Here is a 21,209-nt window from a genome sequence, read left to right as displayed (position 1 = left end):
GGTTTTTTTGCCCATTTGCTTAGAAATATTAGAGATGCTGGAGATCCAAGGCTAAGGGCAGCTGAAATGGGTGGACCAGACCCTTAAGCATATGGGATCATCAGAAGTGATAGTGAAAATAGCAATTCTACTATGATTTGTTTAGCCTGATAAAAAAGCACTGTGAAATTCTTATTAAAAGACTAAAAACACAGGCATGTTTTTCTGTTAGCCGAATAAGTCTTGTCCCTGTGTGGGTAGATATGTCAGATTACATCTAATATGCGATAACATCTTCAAGTTTTGCTTTGATTTGTTGTTTCCAACTTGCTTTGCCTTCTGGTGCCTTAATAGTGTCTCCACTGAGATTTCATTCATTCTAAGTCTTTGGGCAGGGCTGACAGCTTTAAACATGAAGCATCCAGTTTATACCAACTCATTAGTGCTACGTCACATAAATGTGCAAATAATTGATTTGGCAAGTTTCAAAGAGAAGGGTTTTCAACCCTAAAATCAACCTTTAAAACTTCTAAAATTGCTATAGGGGTTTCTACAGCCTTAATAAGAAAAGCCCAAATTATTTCTTCTTCTTCTGGAATTGTCTTGTCTTCCACCACCTCTGAAATTATGGAAATTAGATGTTGCTACATGTGTGGCTCTGGCCTCCAAGTAATAATGCATTCTTTTTTTGTTATGTTTTTAACTCATGAGTTGCATTCAGGCATCATGCTGGATGGAATGGTGGTTTTGTCCTGCAATAAGTAGTCAAGAGATGCTTCCTCTGATGTCCAACAAATAATTAAATTCAATCTTGGTCTTATCTTTGCTCATTGTTACCTCTTACATGCTTTCAGATATCATGAAAATAAGAGAAAGAGCCAGGCTCATGTCCTTTTGTCACCTCTTGCTTTGCTCATTCCTTTCTCTCATTGCTCACCTCTTGCTTCTTAATTTCCAAATGTCCATAACAGGCAGGGAACCAAAGGTAGGACCACTGGGGAGTCATGTCTCTTCCAGTGTGTTTCTGGATGTGGGGTTCAGTCTGAAATATCTGGATTTTGTACCTTCAGCATAATGTTGTTGTTGTTTAGTCGTTTAGTCGTGTCCGACTTTTCGTGACCCCATGGACCAGAGCACGCCAGGCACTCCTGTCTTCTGAAGTTATTTTCTATCAGTAGACATAAATCAGCTCACCTTAAGTGGTGTTTTCACCCCCTTTATTCCTCTCCAGGCACCTTAGACCTAGGGGCTGAATGTAACCCTCCAGGCATCTCTGTCTAACCCCTGTGGCTTGCACCTTACTCATTGGTCCTGCTCTGCACCCTCCCAAGTACTTTTACCCAGCTAGAATGTGTTTATACTATGAAAACACTGCTTGCTTGCTTGACTGGATGGAGGTGTGTATGTTTGTGTTTCATGCTCCTATGTAACAACCCAGTTTTCCCATCCAGTTTTCCCATCAAGTGTATGATCACCAGAGAACCATTACGAATCCAAGCTTTGGATGATGTTACACTTGCCTGCCACATTCACACTGTGCATTGTTAGGTGTGCACTTTAATTAAAACACACACACTTAACTGTGCTATTAAAAATGTAATGTGCAACTGAAGAGGCTCTAAGTAGGGGATGGTAAACTATATTTTTTACAACAAGCTTTAATTGCCTTTTTTCCTTTATAACATACAAATGCAATTATGAAGCACGCACTGGCAAAAATGTACATGCTGTTTTTGTTCTATCTTGCATCAAGAACATTCACTCATGGTACAAGTAGCACAGCAGAGGTACAAAGATGTTTGGTGTTTAATGTGAAAACAGCATCAGTTTTGTCAGCACTATGGAATTCTCTTTTATTTGAAATTACTTCCCACCAGAAGTGGCAAAGTGGATTGACTCCTTTGCCACATTTTCCTCTCTAACAAAATGAATTTGGGAATCAACACAGGGGTCCAGACCAGTGGCTGAAAGTCACTGTACTAGTCACCATGTTGTTTAGTGATTAAACATAGCTGTACTTCGGGCTAGGCTGAAATGCCTGGTAGTAAGACAGATGAACAGCTGGCTAGAGCAATTAAAGTCTGAGCAGATATAGTCCTTGACATCTTCATGTCTGTGGTACTGGATATATTACTGACTTTTCCACTGGGAGGCTGAAAAGAAGCCCTTCTTCCTCATCTGATAGTCTGAGCACGTTCACTTGGAAGCAAGTCCCCAGAATTCATAGAATTAGAAGGAACTCCAAGGGTCATCAAGTCCAACCCCCTGCAATGCAGAAATATGAAAACCTGGTTTGAATCAACACGTACATTGTGCATTGTGTTGCAACTAGCCCCTTGTCCCCTTCCCGCCAGCATACTCTTTCGAAGGCTAAACGTATTTCTTCAGATTTACCCACTGGTTCCCAGTGGTTTTTGCTTTTTATATCTCGAGGTTTGCCTCTAGTTCGCCTATTGCTCATGATCAGCAAAATCACAAACCATCCCCCCTCTTCCCCGTTCCATTAATCCGCCAAGGACAATGCTCTCTTCCTGCCTAAGGTTCTTTGGCGACAAGGCTCGTCCTGCTAAAGCCACAGATATTGCACGTCGCCCTGTCTAACGCCGGAGCCGTGCCCGTTTGCAAATGACATCATACCAGGCAGACGACGATGCCCGCCCACTTGTTGGAGACGCGCATGCGATGCCGGGCCAGAAATCCAGCCGCGCGTTTCTCCGAGCTGCCTGTAGGCGTCGCGGTGGGTAAATGCCTCGCTTTCTGGGCGAGCTCTTGCGGCTCCGCTCTGCGGGCGGCAGGTGGCGCCAGATCCTGCCTAGAAGCCGCCGCCCCAGCTTGCGAGCGTTTGCGTTCCCGCAGGCTCGAGCTCCTTTCTCTTGCGCACTCGGTCCCAGCTTCGCCTTCAGTAGCATTTGCAAGCAGCCGGGCTGAGGAGCGAAGCGCTGTCCGTTCAGCACCACCTAGGCGAGAGCGCGGGGGGAGAGCAGAGCCAGCCCTTTTGCGCAATCCGGACAGAACCTCCTTCTGAGAGCGCGGTGTGTCCTGCAGTAAGTAGCCAGCGCGGGAGACTGGCGGGCTCCGAGGTGGGTGGGCTGGGCTGGGCTGGGGGTCTTGCGTGGGCGTTTGGCTCGGTCCTTTCTGCTGGTGAAGCGCCCGTTCGCTTGTGTCTCTCCCGCCCAGCACTCCTGGCGCAGATTTATCTCCGGAGAAAACGAGGGCTTTCCGATTCCCTTCCTGTTAAAAATACAGCCCCAGACGCAAGCGTGTCCATCCTCGAACGGCAGGCTCAGAACAGGGGGGTGGCTAAAAGAATGATTCTGATTAAACACCACACCCCAAGGGGTTAATGCAGCAGTCGTGATTAAAACAACAAGGCACAGCGCAACACACACACACGCACACACAAAAGCCCCAGGCCACAACCACCCTTTCCTTGTGCAAGTCTCCTGGTTTCCTTGGATTTCTAACAAAGCAGCAAGGCGGGGTTCGCTCATCTGACATGATCGTGATTTATCGCTTTGCTTATTATGTTTGGATCTAAGCAAGGGGAGGCTTGATCTGGACTGTCTTGGAAGGCGGCTCAAGAAGCATGCTTGGTAATGATGTTCTGTTGTTTTAAATGGTGCCCAGAGATTGCTACCAAATGTGAGATGCTTCCCCCGCACCCACCAGTAACTTCCCCCAGCGATCTAGCAGAGACATTCAAATGGAAAGGAAGGGGTGATAGGCAAGGTTGATGGAAGCGAGGCAAAGCAACATCTCTCTTCCTTAATTTCCAGTTTTCTCCCTCCCTCTTAACACTAGTCGTCTCTATATGTTTTTAGGTCTGGAAAGTGAGGTCTAAGGATGGTGAAACTTGGGAGCAATTTGAATGACAAGAACAAGCAGCAGCCGTCCAATGAGGATGGCTTTCAGACGGTTCCATTGATAACACCCTTGGAAGTAAATCATTTGCAGTTCCCAGCTCCGGAAAAGGTAAATGGAACAGAACAGAACAAAACAGGAGCAGGCAACACTGTCTTCCCACTAGTTTGTTCTGTTGTCCCTTGGAAGCGTTTTTTTTTTTTAAAGCACAGCTATGGTTCCAATTAAATGCTACCTTATAAAAAGGGATTGACTGTTTCCTGTGTGTTTGTGTGTGTGAGAGAGAGATTTAAAGCCCAGCAGACACACCACCTAAACCTGGGAAATGGTTCGTGACTGAAGTCTTCAAAATGGCAGAGTCTGTTCAACAGATTATTCACTCAAATTTAGTGGGGGAAGAAATAAAGCTGCGTCTGATCCACTAAAATGATTTTATGAATCATTGTGTTCTGTGCCTGCTCTGAGATTGTGATGATTTGGGGTGTTTTATTTTACAATTCTCAGGAGTGTGGTTAATATCTGCAATCCATATTGGTTATTCAATATTACACTAACCTTCTATAGATGAGCAGGTAAAATAATGCAGAGGGTCATTCAGTGCCTTCATCTCCTCCCTCCCCCATAAATGGGCTTCTGGGAAGTGATCGCTTTTGTGAAACTCATAATCAAACCTCGTAGCTTTCGACTGGCATGCTGAAAAGTGGGCATCATTGATTAGCTGTGCATCGACCTGTTATCTTTATATAGCCTGTTTTGTATTCCATACACATGGTTAACTCCCAACTGTACTGTATTTGGAGAGATAATGCAATGCCATCAACACATCTCACCATAATACTATGTGCCCAGAGCATCTATGTAGCATTAATCCTTACTGGAAAAAGAGAGCCACTGCAGTGCTGCGTCTTTGTATTTTAATGAAGTATATACAATACAAAGAAGGTGTTGCCCTCATGCAGTAACGACAGAGTAAAACATTTGATTCTCAAATTGCACATGTCATAAATGTTCAGAAAAACATGTTGATATGGGTGATGTAATGCTAATATATCTGTTGGCAAATAGAAAAGGGGAAAGGTGCAAGCGACTGGGCTCAATTACTTCAGTAAAATCAGACTTGTGGCAAAAGACTGTAATATGCCTAGTGAATCATTATAACAATATAGAGGAACTCCACTGGGACTATATTATGGTAACTGAGGGAGGACTGAGTTTGGTATAAGCAAGGAGAGATGAAGACAAGCTGAGCACCCACAATTTTGGTTGCAAGAAGGTATAATCCAAACTGATTTCTCAGAAGCAAAGAACACACAGTTTGCAAGATGAGTGTTTGTGGTGTGGTGTTAAACTTCTGGAAGTAGGTCTAACATTGGGGTTTAGAACTGAATATTTCTTTTCTTTTCTCATATTTTTTTAAAAAATAAGGAAGAGGGTTGCTTCCTAAGTGCCAGTTTTTGGGAGTTGTTCTTTTCCTGTTGTCGCTGCAAAATAAGACTGCAATTCTTTCTCCGTCCTCTACCTCCCAAATCGTATAAACCAAGGCACACATTTTGCCAAGTAGATTAAACATTTCAACAAAAATAAAATAAAAATGTGGAAATGCAAATCTGCCCCTCCCCCCATTCTTTCCTTTTCCAAATGAAAACAGTTCCTCTGAATTCCACAGGAGTAGCCTAGTGACTGACACATCAGCTGTAGCATGTAGGCAAGAGCCTGTCTGCTTCATCAGGGGCATGAAGTGGACTGTCTCCCTGTCCTCTTCAGATATATGATATGAATAAAACCCTTGCCTACGAAATCAATTTGCTGTAGTTTTGCATGAACCTAAATGGTTGGTTCATCAAAAAGCATGTTTTGCCTGGGGCTTCAAGGTCCAGTGAGTAGCATTAGCAAATCATTTTATCACCCTCATCACTCTGTATCTCAAAATGGGAAGAGGAGGCAACTGCTGCTAGCCTGGCTCTATTTAGGCAAAAGCTCTTGGACCAAGTGGATGAACCAGATCTCAGAACTACAGCCTGTTGTAGGTTGTGCAGCCCCAAGATCTGGCAGGCAAGCGCTTAAGCAGGTATACACAGGGGGACGGAAAGCTGCAAGGTCAGCATGGACGACAGCAGCTTAAGTAGAGTCTAGGGAGCTAGGCTAAAATAAGTTGTTGCACAAGCAATTGCTGGGTTCACACTGACCACCTTCATAATGCTGCAGCTCAGCTGTGTGATTGATGACAGTGTGAGTCGAGAGCTGAATCAGAGTCTTCATTTAACATTTGCTGCCTCATGGGTGGATCAGATTAATTTGGCCTCCAGGGCGTGTAAGGCATAACATCCTGGTTGTTGCTGTTGTGGTGGTGATGCTTTTTGGAGGAGCGAGAGGGATCTCATGGTTTTGTGATGCAGAACCAGGAGGTTTGGGGTGGGGGATGCTGTTCGAGGGAGACGCACACCACAGTGCAACTAAATCCTCATGGTGTGAGGACTCAGTATCTGTTGAGGAACCAGCAAGCTAAATAGTGTGGAAGGCTGTTTTGGAAACCCGACTAATGTCTCAGATAAAGCAATCGTTTTATCATTACTTTCCCAAACCCTTTTGTCTCATTCCAACAATTTCTTCCGGTCCTGAACGCATCAACTCATGTAAGGGCAGCTCACCTTCTATTCGATTGGCAAGGTGGACAGCAAAATAAGATCACACTTGAAGCTGGCCCACCTACTAGGATGGAAAGAGAACTTAAATTACCTTGGAGCTCCACATGCATCTTTGAGCACATGTGGAGCTTTTGACCGAGGACAGAATAATAATGAACAGTCATGATGATGATGCTAATAACAACCAGCATTACGTTGTTGTTATACTTTAAATTTTCATTTCAAACAACTAAGAAGCTTTTAGTGAAAAAAACTTTCTCTCCTTTAGTGACAGCACAAGGCAAAACAAGGTGTTAGATGTGTCACATTTTATTATTTTAAACAAATTAGCAGGTGTTTCTGCTTGAAAATGCAAGAAAACCTCCCATTATGTGCAGCCAGGCCACTGAATTTTTTTATACTGAAAAAGAATACTGTTGTACTGAAGTACTGAAGAAGAATACTACTGAAAAATCATTTGAACAGTATGGATCCGTTGTCTGCTTCCCCACTCAATGTGACTTCTGAGAATAAATGTGCTATTCTCATGCAACCCTTCCATGGATGTGTAGTTAATAAGTAAATATTTCTTACAGCCAGTTGACAGAGGTTTCATATGTAGGAGCTATAAGTAAGAGGTCAGCTCTTAAAAATACTGAGTATTTCAAAGTAGGTTGTGGGATGCTCTGGCCCACACTATAACTTACTTAAAATGGATTAAATTGATCATAGGCACTTGAATGGTGAATAGCCAAAGAATAGTAGCTGAATAAAATGATGATGGAATCACCACTGTACATTCTAATTGTTTCCTTTTCTTTTGATAGATCTGAAATTGGTCAGTGTTGGAAACATGTTAGTAGGTGAGATAGACTTAGCTAAGTGTAGCTCTTATCTATGGGAACTCTGGAGCTGATTGGAAGCACATTGGTTTGTTTTGTATTGAGTGTGGATTGGTATCAGTTGCCCAGAAGACAGATCCTTAAGAAGTTCCTATTAATTAAATGAGTCTTTGTTTGAGAAGAGGTTAAGTAAGGAAGGAATTTTTCCCCAACTAGAAAATCAGCATGTCCTCCAGCAACCTGTTGATGCCCATGAGGGTTTTCCTGTAGCTGAACTACAATGACCTTTCCAAATTCTCCATGCTATTTGTGTGTGGCAAAATTATACGCATGTGGTTAGGGGCATATTTTCCTCAGAAAACTCTTACAATAAATTTTGCTCAGGGGTAGTGCACATCTGCTTGGGATGCAAAAGCTTCCAAGTTCAGTGTGTGCCATCTCTCAGGACCAGTTATCCAGTGGTGGGGAAACCCTTCTCCCAAGACCCTGAGGAGCCATTCCTAATCCCAGCAGGACCAAATGGGCTAATTCTTGGACCTGATCATAGTCTTATGTTCTTGCCTCTGTTCCTGTAACCACGTTCCTGTTCTGCAGAACTCATAATTCATCTATTTTCCAAAATCCATCCCTCTTGTTCTGACACATCATTCTGTACTTTTTAGATAACCTGGGTTTCAAGTACAGAATATGTTAAATAATAATAATAGCAAAGCAGAGATGTGTATGTTTGCTTAATTTCCACAAAGGATAGTATTGGATAGTATTTCCACAAAGGATAGTTTGTATTTTTGAAGGAGCTCTGTGTGCAAGCCAAGGTGGGGTGGGGCCTCTCTCACCAAGGCCTCCCTTTCCTAAGCTGTGTGCTGAGCGCTTCTTTCTCCTACGTGTGTCACTGAGCAGCTGCCTTCGGTGGACATTTTGTGAGCATTTGCACATGAAAATGTGAACAAAAATGTGGCAGCCACAGAAGGAGTAGAGAAGAGAAAATGTGTGCATGGATGTGAGAAAAGAAAAGGGGGTGGTGGTAAATGAGAGAAAGGCAGTGGTTTGTTTGGGTTGCAGGGTTTTTGCTTTTGTTTCCCCAGTGATAAGTGTTTTCTCTTTTCAATTTTCCCAAACAGCCTCCTTAAAATGGTTTCAGTTCTATATCTGCTTTCCCGGGAGTAAGCACCTTTGAACTCAATGGGGTTTACTTCAGAGTAGACTTGTGCTCTTAGAATGTGCTGTTAAAGCACTTGTTGAGGTTTCATAATCTCGCTATCTATCCTGACGATGTGCTTTGTAAGCTTTTCTTTCTTAGAAACCCAGTGTTCTCCCAGGCTACTAGCCTATTGTAAATGTGTGCAATAAATTGGGTTGAGCATTATCCCCATGGCACTTCTGAATGTGGATTTTAGCTGATGAATCCATTTTTCATCTTGTCTTAATGGGGATTTTTACTGCATCCTTCTTTAGCTCTCCTAGTGAAATTGTGACAATCCAAAGGGCATTTAAACAACTTCAAGGATTTTGTTGCAGAGCCAGAGCCAGTTGATACCGTTTGTTAGAGGCTGTTATCTAGTGGGTTTGTTTATGGATTTTTCTGCTAGGCTTATTTATGGGTTAATGCAGGTGTGGGAAACCTCCAGTTGTGGGCCAAATTTGGCTTGACACAGTCCCCAGTTCAGATTGTGAGGCTGATTAATGCAAACCATGCCCACTTGCCCCACACCTGGTGTCATATATGATTGTCAGATGCAGGGCAGGTGGTAGAGACACAGCTGATCTCAGCAGAAAGCAGGGTTGAAGTCACCACCCATAAGCATCTGGGTTATGAGTTCGAGCCTACTGGCTTGTCTGCATGACTGAGTTTCCTGCAGCTGATTCAACCAGAAAGCAGCTTTGCCAACCCTGTGGGAAGTACTAAGTATCAGTCTACTGAAGGGTTTCCCAAATGGGTCTCCAGCTGTTTTTGGACTACAACTCCCATCATCCCTGACTACTGGGCTTGCTAGTTAGAGATGTTGGGAGTTGTAGTCCAAAAACAGCTGGAGACCCAAGTTTGGGAAACACCTGTCTGGTGGTTCAAGTGTTGGGACCTGGAAGACCAGTGTTAAAATCCCACCTCAATTGCGAAACTACCTGGGTGATCTTAGGACTGTCATCTCTTAGCCTAACCTGCCTCATGTGGCCATTGGCAGGATAAAGTGGGCGGGGGGGGGGCGGACTATGTATGCCACCCAAAACTCATTGGAGGAAAAGTTGGGATTGAAATGAAATAAATCATAGGGAAAGTCGCCAACAACTGAGTCCACCAGAGCTTTGTTTTTAATGGAGAATTAAAGAGAGCAGTGCTCCATGAATTTTGTGTTCCGGTTGTGTGTCCTTTGCTTTGGTGGCATTAAATTCAGATTGCCAATACATTGCCAAATTCAAATGCCAATACATTGTGATGATAAATGACCATTTACCAGCTGATTTGCAACATACACAGGCAGGCCTGTGCAAGCAGTTTTCTGACACTGGTGGGTCACATGTGGAGCATGGGAGACTGGAGAACAGAACAAATGGGCCTGCCCTCAAAAGCTTCGTAGACCTACCAGTGTTCAGTTCCAGGTTTTGATGGATAGGCAATGTGCTCTTACTCATTGGGCCCCATTCCCCGAGTGTCCCCAGCTCCTTATCTTCACCCCTGCTGTTGCGGTGGCACCCATTCACTTGCCTCCCATGTGCGCAGCATGTGTGCTCAGATATTTCCATTCAACTGGAGTTGGTCTGAAGGAGAAGGTGCACAGTGTACTCAATGTGGCTCTGTGACTGATGGAACATGCAGCACATGACACCAGTTCCTTCTTGAATGTCCTAGGATACGAGGAATCTGCACTTTGACTTCAAAGTATTGCTTTTTATATCCCCTGTTTGTTTAAGATATAGGAGCATTATTATTATGTTTTATTCAAAAGGATAGTACCAATCTGGTGGTGTTCTTTGCAGGTTCAAATGCACTACACCCCATATAGACTTTAGGTTTCATATTGCTTTCTGTCAGATTAGGAAGGCTCTCTGCACATGCCTGGAGGTATTCAGCACTTCATTTCATTTTTAATAGAACCTGGGGCTGGATTCATCTAATGAGATCCACCAGCATAAATGTTCTGCTAGTGAACTAGGGCTTTTTTGCCTCTTCTCTTTGTCTCACATGCCCCCCGCCCCCCAATTGGCTTTGGGGTGTGTATCAAGGGAACCCTCAGAAGAGTGCATGGGAGGAGGAGAGGAGAGATAATTCCATCTGGGAAAATGAAATGCTTGCATTGATGGAACAATCTCCTTAGTGCTCTGCTGAATTCCTTCTGGTGTTCCTTCACAATGCACAATGGAGCAACATTCTGTTCATGGTCAGAGGAACTTTGCTCTCCTGGTGTGTGTGTGTGTGTGGGGTGTGTGTGTGTGTGTGTGTGTGTGTGTGTGTGTATATATGTATATGTGTATATATATACAGTGGTACCTCGGGTTACATACGCTTCAGGTTACAGACTCCTCTAACCCAGAAATAGTGCCTCGGGTTAAGAACTTTGCTTCAGGATGAGAACAGAAATCGTGCTCCGGCAGTGCGGCAGCAGCAGGAGGCCCCATTAGCTAAAGTGGTGCTTCAGGTTAAGAACAGTTTCAGGTTAAGAACGGACCTCTGGAACGAATTAAGTACTTAACCCGAGGTACCACTATGTATATATTGTTCCCTATGGGGGAAATATTTTGTTTGTGCCCAGAGGCATTCAGCTCGATATACTGAGTTGGCAAACCTATTCATAATAGCAGCCAGAGGCACATGCATACTTATTATGAGAAATAGATGTGTGCTTGGTTCCCTTGAAAGCAAGAAATTGCTTTCTCTGAGGGCCAGGTGAGATGTTAATTAGGTTGGATTCATTCCAACTAGAGAGGGCTCCATTCCATCCCCTGCCCCAACCCTAGCACATGCTCCCGATAGTGTGGGTACTTCAGGACTTCAGTTAATGGAAGAGTAGGCCTCAAAATGGCCAATAATGCCCGTGCTAAAAAGTACACAGTGATGTAACTTGTGAAAAAAAGAAAAAGAAAACCGGTATCCTAGTTACATATCAATGATGACTGCTTATACATGAGTTGCTACCCCTCAAAAAGAAACCTTGAATAACTTACTGAATGTGATAGCTCATTGTGTTGCAGTCGCCAGAAACCTGAACAAGCTGTTAGGAACAACTGGGGGGGAAATGGCATTAAAATAATCAAAAGGTGCTTCTGCTATAAACTGCTAAGGTATCTTTAACATGAAGTAGGAATGGGGGACCCTGGTGTGCTACAGATACTGGACTACAACTCCCATCATCTCTGACCATTGGCCCTGCTGGCTATGGCTAATGGGAGTTGGAGTCCAACAACATCTGGAGGGACAGAGTTTCCTCATCCCTGACCTAGAGCCATCCAGTTTAAAGAGGAGATAATAAAAATGAGAAATACTGACATACTGGGGGATAAAAGTGAATAGAAACCAGCAGTTTCCTCTTTCACAATACAAGCGTTAGAGGGCCAGTGCTAATAACATACAACAAAAATACTCCCACACAGGTTAATAGCATGCATAGCATGTATAGCTCATTCGCCCAGGGTGCAGCCTATAGCAAACTGGAGCGGGGGGTGGTGGTGGAAATAAGTCTGAATAAATCCATAGGAAAGAGGAATAGTTAGCAGGGGTGGATATTCTTGTGCTTAAAGTATCTCTGCATGTTAGAAAATCCTATCAGAGTGTCCTCCTGTGGTTCCTCTATCCCTTCTTTCTTATGTCTGTCAGCACTTCCTGTCAGACTCTAACAGCCGATTGTGGGCGCAGGCAAAAACAGCTCGCTTGATGTTATAGTGATGGCAGGTGAATGACAAGTGGGTGGCCCTATGGTGTGTGGGGGAGACAAGGAACCTGCCCACTGGCCGTATCCAGTTCCCTGACACTGTGTTAGGGAATTGATGGACCAATAGGTGCTTCACCTGACTCTGCGGTGCTGCCTGTACATTGCTGTGGAGACAGAAAACGTTTTCTTTAAAAAATGGAGATCCTCCCCTCGGCAAACAAAGCATGGAGTCATGTTTCAGGATATGGACTGTGGATTTGGAAATTGAAGTACTGCGTGAGGCAATGCCTTTTCATACCAAGAACTTCAAACTAGAGGTGATGGGATTGTCTGCGGCCAGCTTTAGATATGCAGCAGAAGGACTTGGTAGGATGCTGAGATGACAGAGTGGACTGTACCACTTCTGGCTGCAAAAGGTAAAGGTAAAGGGACCCCTGACCATTAGGTCCAGTCGCGGACGACTCTGGGGTTGCAGCGCTCATCTCGCTTTATTGGCCGAGAGAGCCGGCGTACAGCTTCCGGGTCATGTGGCCAGCATGACTAAGCCGCTTCTGGCGAACCAGAGCAGCACACGGAAACACCGTTTACCTTCCCGCCGGAGCGGTACCTATTTATCTATTTGCACTTTGACGTGCTTTCGAACTGCTAGGTTGTCAGGAGCAGGGACTGAAGAACGGGAGCTCACCCTGTTGCCAGGATTCAAACCGCCGACCTTCTGATCGGCAAGTCCTATGCTCTGTGGTTTAACCCACAGAGCCACCTGTGTCCCTCTGGCTGCAAAAGGGGGTGCAATTTTGTAATACTTCCCTGACATCAAACACATGCACCCATCCTCCTCCCTGAACATAGCATATCAGGGAGAAAGAGTCTAGCATAGCCACCTCCTTTCTGTGTGTATCTCCTTGCGGGATTCAAAGCCTTGATTTCAACTCCACTAGCCGTCTGAAAGGAATATGGTCCATCCTCTCAGGACTCCACCACCTCATCCTCTTGTGCATTTAGATCAGGTCTGAGACTCTCTAGGAATAGTAACAGAGCCATTTTGAAAACAACTCGTATGTTCTGTCGCTCAGACCTACCTAAGGAAGTTGCCTTGTACGGAATCAGACTATTGGTCCATTCAGCTCAGTATTGTCTATACTGACAGGCAGGCTTTCAGACAATGACATCTCCCAGGCCTACCTGGAGATGCCAGAGACTGAGCTGGGGATCTTCTGCGTGCAAAGCAGGGGCCATGAAGCTATTTTGGGGCTAATGATGTGGGTAGGACTGCTTTTGTATTAGTCTCCCTTCCCTTGAAGGACAAATGTCTTTCAGTAAAACCATAAGGGAATAATTCAGCATTCCACTAAGGAGATCTTCTGCCCGTGCAAGCATTTCAGCTTTCGGCTGTGCTGGAGGTTCTCCCAAACCCTCAGCGCCAATTCCAGGGGTGCAGGAGGGGTGCAGTGTAGGGAAGCCCCATTGTGCAGGTGGAGGTCCTGGTGCAGGGCTTTTGCTGATGGGGCTCATTAGGTGTGTCCCATCCTAAGGTTCGGTATGTTTAGCCTGTAAAAGAGGAGGCTGAGAGGAGATATGATAGCCATCTTCAAATAGCTTAAGGACCATCTCATGTAAGGTAGAGCAAACTTGTTTTTTCCTGCTCCAGAGGGTTGGACCCAAACCAATGACTTCAAGTTACAAGAAAGGAGATTCTGACTAAACATCAAGAGGAACTTTCTGACAGTAAGAGCTGTTTGACAGTGGAATGGACTCTCACAGGAGGTGGTGGAGTCTTCTTCCTTGGAGGTTTTTAAGCAGAGGTTGGATGGCCGTCTGTCATGGACGCTTCTGCTTTGGAGAGGGTTGGAATAGATGACCCTTGGGTCCCTTCCAACTTCATGATTCTTTGCTTCTTCATCAAAAACCAGATGCAGCAAACGCATAGCATTCTACTTAATAGAGAGTTTACAGAGTTTAAAAAAGCAGTATGGAATTAGGTCCAAAGAAGACCACACTATCTGAAGTCACATATTAGGTCTCACTTCTATTTGCTGCAATACTAAGCTGCTTATAAGGAGTTTCTATATGTCCACGGGCTCTTTCTAGTGCTGCTGTAATATAATTCGTGTCCCATGCCCAAAGGGTTGGATTATTCTGAGGCTTCTGCAATTCATGATAATTTGGGGATGCGTGGCTTGCCCCATCTCCTGCAATGAGGCAAACCCTGCTAGACCTGAAGACAGTGGCGTAGCGTGGGTTGTCAGCACCCGGGGCAAGGCAAGTAATTTGCGCCCCCTAACCCGTGGATTTGCGCCCCCTAACCCATGGATTTGCCCTAACCCCAGATGTTGCGCCCGGTGCGGCCGGCCCCCCCTGCACCCCCCACGCTACGCCACTGCCTGAAGATGCAGTGTCTGGAAAATAATGAGTCGTCTTTTTCTGAAATAAGCCTCCTCCAGCAGTTAAGACTGCAGCTTCTGTAGGCACTAGCCAATTGCTGATATCGGTTGTAGTCTTGTGTGCAGTTCAGTCTCTGTCAATCCACTACTTTCATTTTAAACTGAACTTCTTGGTGTGTAGCTCAGTTGCACACTGCAGTCATGGGCCATGAGCAATGGATACATGAGTGTGTGCTTAACTTTCTCCTGTTGAAACTTTGCTGGATCATGCTTATAGTTAGGAAGACACTTCCCTGCAGTTTAAACCCATTGCATCTTGTCCCTGGCAGCAGAGAGGACAAAATGATGCCTCCATCCTGCCAAGGAGATCCATGTGTGGAGCAAGCATCTGACTGACTGCCACATCTTGCATTATGATCTGTGGGTGTGAGAAAGCTGTGCATCATAATATACATCTGATTGTGCATTGGGCATGCATTCTTACTCCCCACATGCCATAGCTTTCAATGGGATGTGCATTTTGAAACCATAGTCCCCCAGTACATATTCAGGTACAATTAGTCATGTGTCAAAATACCCTTTTACCTCATGGTTAGATCAAAGTTCTTTATTCTATGAGCTTTTCAGTATTCACGGATTGTCGATGCTTGACTTAAGAGATAGCAAACATGTAGCATCATGAAATGGTATTACTTCCCCTATCTCGGAGGGGATGCATTTCTGATAATGTGTTCTGATAACAGTATTTTTCTTACTGGCAGCAACAGTTAAGGTTTTTGTCCAATAGAATCCTCAATCCTCCCCCTCAAAAAATAACACGAAAAGCTATTTTGTTGTGTTATCCCTTCGGTTTGTGGTGGAAAGCTTAATTCACCCTTACCCATCCACACCGGTTCTCTCACAGTCTGTGTTTGCATTTGTTTTTGCTGATTTCTATATATTGGTTGGAGCCAAAGTTTCCAGTTTGCCTTCATAGAATTGTAGAGTTGGAAGGGACCCTGAGGGTCATCCAGTCCAGCCCCCTGCAATGCAGGAATCTCGACTGAAGCATCCATGACAGAGGGCCATCCAGCCTCTGCTTAAAAACCTCCAAGGAAGGAGAGTCCACAACCTCCCAAGGGAGACCGTTCCACTGTTGTTCAAAACGTCAGTCCATCTTCCCATCACCAGTCCTGATGGGTTTACTTTCTGTGGTTTTAATAAACGTATGTGGTTCATAAAGATGAGCTGTGCAAGTAAATAGGTTGCCTTTTAAATTTACATATAATGACAGCTGTTCTTGGGAAGAGTTGTAGCTCGGTGGTAGAGCACTTGCCTTGGCAGGCAGAAGGTCCTTGGTTCAATTCTCAGCATCTTTGGGTAGGGCTGAAGAAAAGCCTTTTCTGAAACTCCAGAGAGCTGCTGCCAGTCAACTGTTCAGATCTGGGTGGACCAAAAGACCGAATCACTAGAATGCTGCTTCCTATGTAAGCTGAGTATGTACATGAATCCATGAGGGCATGTTGGTCAGGGGATGTTTGTGCTGTGTGCCTCAATAAATCTGGCTTTGACTCAGATGGAGGATTGATTCATGGACTCACTTTTCTCCCATCATAAGGCTTTTTTTTTTGTAACCACCCCTTCATGAGTTCCATGTGGGACTGGGCGTTGTGAAGAGTTCAGCATACACTCAGTTTTTCCAGACATCATGCATTATCAGAGGAATAAGAAACTCCCGTTGCTTCCTGCTGCCGAGGAAATGCATTAATAAAAGGGCTTTGAATTATTTTATTTTTGGGGGTGGGTAAGTGAATTACTTCAGTATGAGAAATGGAAGGGATGAAAGCTAGGGAGTGGCAGCTTCTCTGCAGAGATTTATAAAGTAGTGTCATCTAGATATTCTAGATGTCAGCATAGCACCAAGCGTTGATGGGCTCTTCATAACATGGAAATGTTCACTGTCTCTGCCTAGTAAGCACATCTACATTGGATGGAGAAGACTGAAGGAGAGATCAAGGTCAGGGAGCATCACATGGCAAAGAGAAGGCAGGCAAGATGAGGCTAGGATAATCCAGGCAGGGATTTGTTAGAGAAGCGGGTTTCTAGAGAAGTAACATGGAGGAGAAAAAGGAGAGTGAGCAAAAGAGATCAAGCCTGATGGAGAGAGAAGAAGAGGCTGTTCTAGGCAGAGGAAGTGCAGCCTGGTAGATGGCATGGAGACTCAGGGGATCAGAGAAATGACACTGAGAGCAGAGGGGTGACTGAGAAAGGCAGGGCCACCCCAATATATTTTGTTGCCTGAAGTGGAAAACCCCCCACTTCCTCTAGACATTTGATACCTAGTGCCCAATGTCAGCCAAGATATTCTGGCATCCAACAAGTATCACTCATACTTCCAGACAATAAAAATAAAATAGCAACAACATTATTTGCTGTTCTTTCATGACACCCCAGATTGGTTGTTTGAGATGCCTGTCTCACTCTGTCTAATGATAGGGCTGGCCTGAGAGAAGGGGTGTAAAAAGAAGTGGGAAAAGGGATGCAGAGCTGACCCACAATGCTGATTCAGACTGCAGATAGTCTACTACTATAAATTTGAATGCTCTCTTCTTGCAAAAACATACTGCCTGTGAAAAGCTCACATGCCAAGGGTCAAGTCTTTCTACAGGCAAGAACAGCTTGATGTAGGAAAGCATTTCAAACACTCTGTGTGAAGTGATGTAGACTCCGGAGGGGCAGTACTGTGTGACACTCTTGAATGTATAGTTCAGCCCATAGCAAGGGCTTGAGAAGGGGAATGCTATAGGACTGACTCAAACTTTCATGTCAAGTGTTACAAAAAGATAGTGAAAAGACTTAAGGAGCTGAATGACATGGTCATAGTTAATGGAGAAAAAAAAGCCTAATAGTGACTTTCTGAACCAAACTGGAGTAGAGATATTTGGCAGGAGGGAAGGACAGTTAGGAAGATACCCTAGGAGGTTTGGTAGGCAACCACAGCTTGGACACAGGCTTTACTGGCCAACAGTAAAAGAGAAGTGTAGCTACTGGAGATGCTTGAAACTACAAATTTGGTGACTGAATGGACATGGGAGAAGGAAGGTGGGAGGTCATTCATTGATGAATCTCAGGTTGTTTGACTCAAATGGTAGATAGATGACTGTCTTATTTATAGAGAAGGGTTGAGGAAAACCTTAAGTCCTGTTTTGACCTTCAACTGGTGACATTGATGGAATATCTAAAAAGAAATCTCTAGAAATTTCTTTGCATACCATGTGAAATATTCTCAGAACTTCCAAATGTTACTCAGAATCAGGGATCCACATTTCCTGCTCCTTGAGCTTTTGGTGCAGTATGTCACGTGGGACCTCATGCGTCTCCCATGCGGTATGAGTTGCACTCACATCGGATAGGAGATGCAGGAGTTTCACCTTCAGATGTCACACTAGGAACATATGAAGAGGAAGACTGAGACATTTGAGAACACAAGGAGAAGCCACTCAGTTTGGCTAGAGGAAAGTCACTGGAAACAACAAGCAAGTGAGAATGGCAAAAACTAGACAGAAGAGGGTCAAGGTATGCGTTGGAAGATGATATATGATGGCCATGGTTGTGGATAGGATGTATGAAGGATTTAAAGGTGAAATGAAAGATGACGTTGGTTTGTTTGTGTACTTCTTCTCAGCCCAAAGTGGTAAAGATGGGGACAGCATGGCAGCAGCAGAGAGAGTCTGCTGTTTCTTTATTCCATATGGAGGAAGACAGAAGCATGTTTGAAAGCAGAGAGGAAGGAGCCAGCAAGCAGGAGGAGAGTAAAGATGAGGGCGAGATGGGGGTGGGGGTGGAGATGGAGGCAAAGAGAAAGGACATTGCATTTTAATACAGCATTTTACTATTTTATGCTTCCCAGAGAACAATGCCGTTGGATGGCTTATATAAATGCCACAAATGAATAAATAATAAATGCAAGCTTCAGGGCGAAACTTAACTATGTATCTAAAAGACGGGTGCAATCCTGTACATGCTTTCTCAGAATTAATTCCCCCTGTGCTCAGCAGAGCTTTTCTTCAGGGAAGTTTGTGTGTAGAATTGCAACCTTGAGGGAAAAAGCATGTAGGCTGTCTCTTGACATCCTTCTGTGGGATTCTGAAGGTGAAATTCAGGTGACCTCTCCCTCACTACCCCCAAGCTGGGCACATTAAAACCTAGAGTCCAGTTTGGCCACAATGACTGTCCTTGCCACAGAGATTGTAGCTGGAGAACAACAGAAACGTGCAGCCCTTTGCGAAAGCAACCTGAGCTTTGAATATAGAGTTAGATGAGTCAGAATTCACCATCAAAAAGTATGAAAACCCTTAGTTTGCTTTTCTTGTTCCTGCTCGGGGAATGCCCTGACCGTGAGCTTTGGAAGAGTGCACAGGCCAATCCTGGACCTGGAAGCAATCAATCTCCTTGGCAGGAACAATGTGTTTTATTTATCAGTCTTGCCAATCCCCGGGACTCCTGCAGCGAGCGAGACTTTCTATTATTAATAATCCCGAGGAGCAGTATTTTAAAATTTCATGATCTGCACTTTTTTTGCACCACCTGACCTACAACATATTATATACTCCTTGGCGGCAAAGCGAGAATTACATCAGGCCTACATATCCTTTCCTGAAATGAATAATTTAGGAGCGTTCACGATGCCCAGCTCTGTTAAATGTTATCGCTCTATCCTGGGCAAAGAAGGAAAGGACAAGTTTTAAGTGCAAGCATAAATGATCCTGGATTTCCTCAAGTGATAGAAGGATTCTGAATAATTGCAAATCAGAGTGCTGGGTCTTCTTATTCTTCAACATGGAAAGCAAGCTATTGTAATCCTTTTTAAAGGTCTCCTATCTTCTTTCACTTGTTTGGATTTCCATCAAAGGGCTATCAAAGGAGCGTCCTTGTTTTGACCTAGTTCATTGGTCCATTAGTACTGTTGCTTTTTAATTGGGAGCCTTCTCCAAGGCCTCAGAGCTCTTTCCCAGCCCTGCTAGCTGAGAGCTTTCAAGTGGAGAATACGGGAAAGCCATTTCCCTTCCCCGGGGAAATGGAGTTGCAGGCTGGACACGATCCTGCCCCGTGCGCGGGGGTGTGGCTAGCCCCTGCATCATAGGGAGTCCCCCCCTCCATGACGCATCCTAGGCCAACCAATCTGGTTGGCCAGGGAGTGTGGTGTGCAGCATTTAAAGCAGCCTGTGGGTGGGAACTCGCTCCCTTTTTTTTGGTTCGAGTTGGTTTCCATCGACGGGGCTCCCCCTACTTGTGGTTAACCCTTCTGAGACTTCCTGCAGGCGGGCAGGAGTCAGATATAGTCTGTTCCAATGCCTAAGCCAATACCACTCACTTTCTGTACCCAATAAAGTTGCGGCCCTTTTTAGCCCATTTACCTAAAATATGGGTGTCAAGTGTCTTTATTCCAACATAGGGGGAGGGTTCGGGGCCTTGCCATGGAACTGAGCTCATTCCTACAAAGCTGGTGATCTGCTGCTAGTCGTGGGGCAAACTGCCCCCCCCAGTCAGAACTGAGCTCAGAAAACTCAAATATCTCCCCTCCACAAAGCTGGAAAATAGCATATTTTATTCTGAGCCCAAATCTGAGCCAAACACTCTTAACCACCCCCTGCTCCAGACTGCTGTTCTATTGTGGGTGTACGAAGTAATACATTGTGGTCCTAGTCACAGTGCCCCCCCTACTTCTATGTGAGGTGTGGAAACCATGTGCTGCCAGCCTTTTAAGCCTTGCTGCCAGACTGGGCAGGGCAACAGCCGATGCTTGGCCAGCCAGCAAGGCACCACCCTCCACTGGGGCTTCCTTTTGGCCCATTCACATTTGCCCTCTTTGGTCAGAAGACTGCTCCTTGCTACCACCGGCCAAGGGAAATTCCCCAACAGTGGCTGGCAAGTGAGCAAGCTCTAGTTGCCGGGGTTGAAGGCAGAGCACGAGGAGGCCGCAACTGTTGCTCCCCGTAGATATGTTGAGCAGCCATTGTTGATGCATTAATAGTTCATTTGAAGTGGATTTATACTGGATTGTCCAGATGTCACCCCACTTATCAGTTGTTCTGCGATGCTCCCCCAGTGTTCCCGCATTATTGCAACAACACTTTAACTTTGCCTACTTCATTGTCTGTGTTCCCTCCCTGCAACTCCCCCACTTTAATCCACTATACTGTCATTTGTGTACTTTTCATGCTTTTATGGCCAGGCTGTGGTTGTCTGTGCTAAAGCATTGCTCATTTCTACAAAAATATTCCCCTCTCCAGGGATGCCAGTATCTGGCATCATCAGGAAGCATGTTGGAATGGGTTAGAAGCAGATACATTCTGGCACCTTGCAGAGATGCTCTTATGCTATGGTGCAGTAAAAGTGGGACTCTAAAGAGAGCTGGAACAGTTGTAGCATAAACAGTTATGGGATTTTAGCAGGAAACCAAGGGGCACACCTCAACAGAAGCTGAAGCCATATAACCACCCTGAAGTTTTTGCAGGTACAAATGGCATTGAAAGTGCAATTGCATACAGCCACCCTGATAGCATCATGAGCACAAATGATAATGCACAATAAAAAGAATATCTGGAGGGGCCCTTAATGTAATCAAAAACACAAAGGAGCAATCCTTGCATGGTGGAACGTTCTTAGAGCACCATGTTG

The 21,209-nt window shown here is 44.8% G+C and overlaps 1 protein-coding gene across 2 annotated transcripts in view; it reads left to right on the top strand.

Moving 5' to 3' along the window:
• The first annotated feature begins 2,768 nt into the window (after positions 1-2,768).
• The window catches only part of NSG2 (neuronal vesicle trafficking associated 2), a 51,751-nt gene continuing 33,310 nt past the window's right edge, over positions 2,769-21,209 (top strand). The window contains exons 1-2 of one of the 2 annotated variants that reach the window (XM_083594238.1): positions 2,769-3,023; positions 3,801-3,951. In XM_083594238.1, coding sequence (XP_083450364.1) covers positions 3,823-3,951 — 129 coding nt within the window. In that variant the 5' untranslated portion in view covers positions 2,769-3,023; positions 3,801-3,822. Of the gene's footprint in view, positions 3,024-3,242; positions 3,573-3,800; positions 3,952-21,209 lie in introns of those variants that run through there. The other variant, XM_083594239.1, reaches the window with a different exon arrangement.

Source organism: Podarcis filfolensis, assembly GCF_964270895.1.
Source record: "Podarcis filfolensis genome assembly, chromosome: 2".
In the NCBI taxonomy this organism is placed as follows: Eukaryota; Metazoa; Chordata; class Lepidosauria; order Squamata; family Lacertidae; genus Podarcis; species Podarcis filfolensis.
This window is presented reverse-complemented; position numbering and strand designations above follow the sequence as displayed.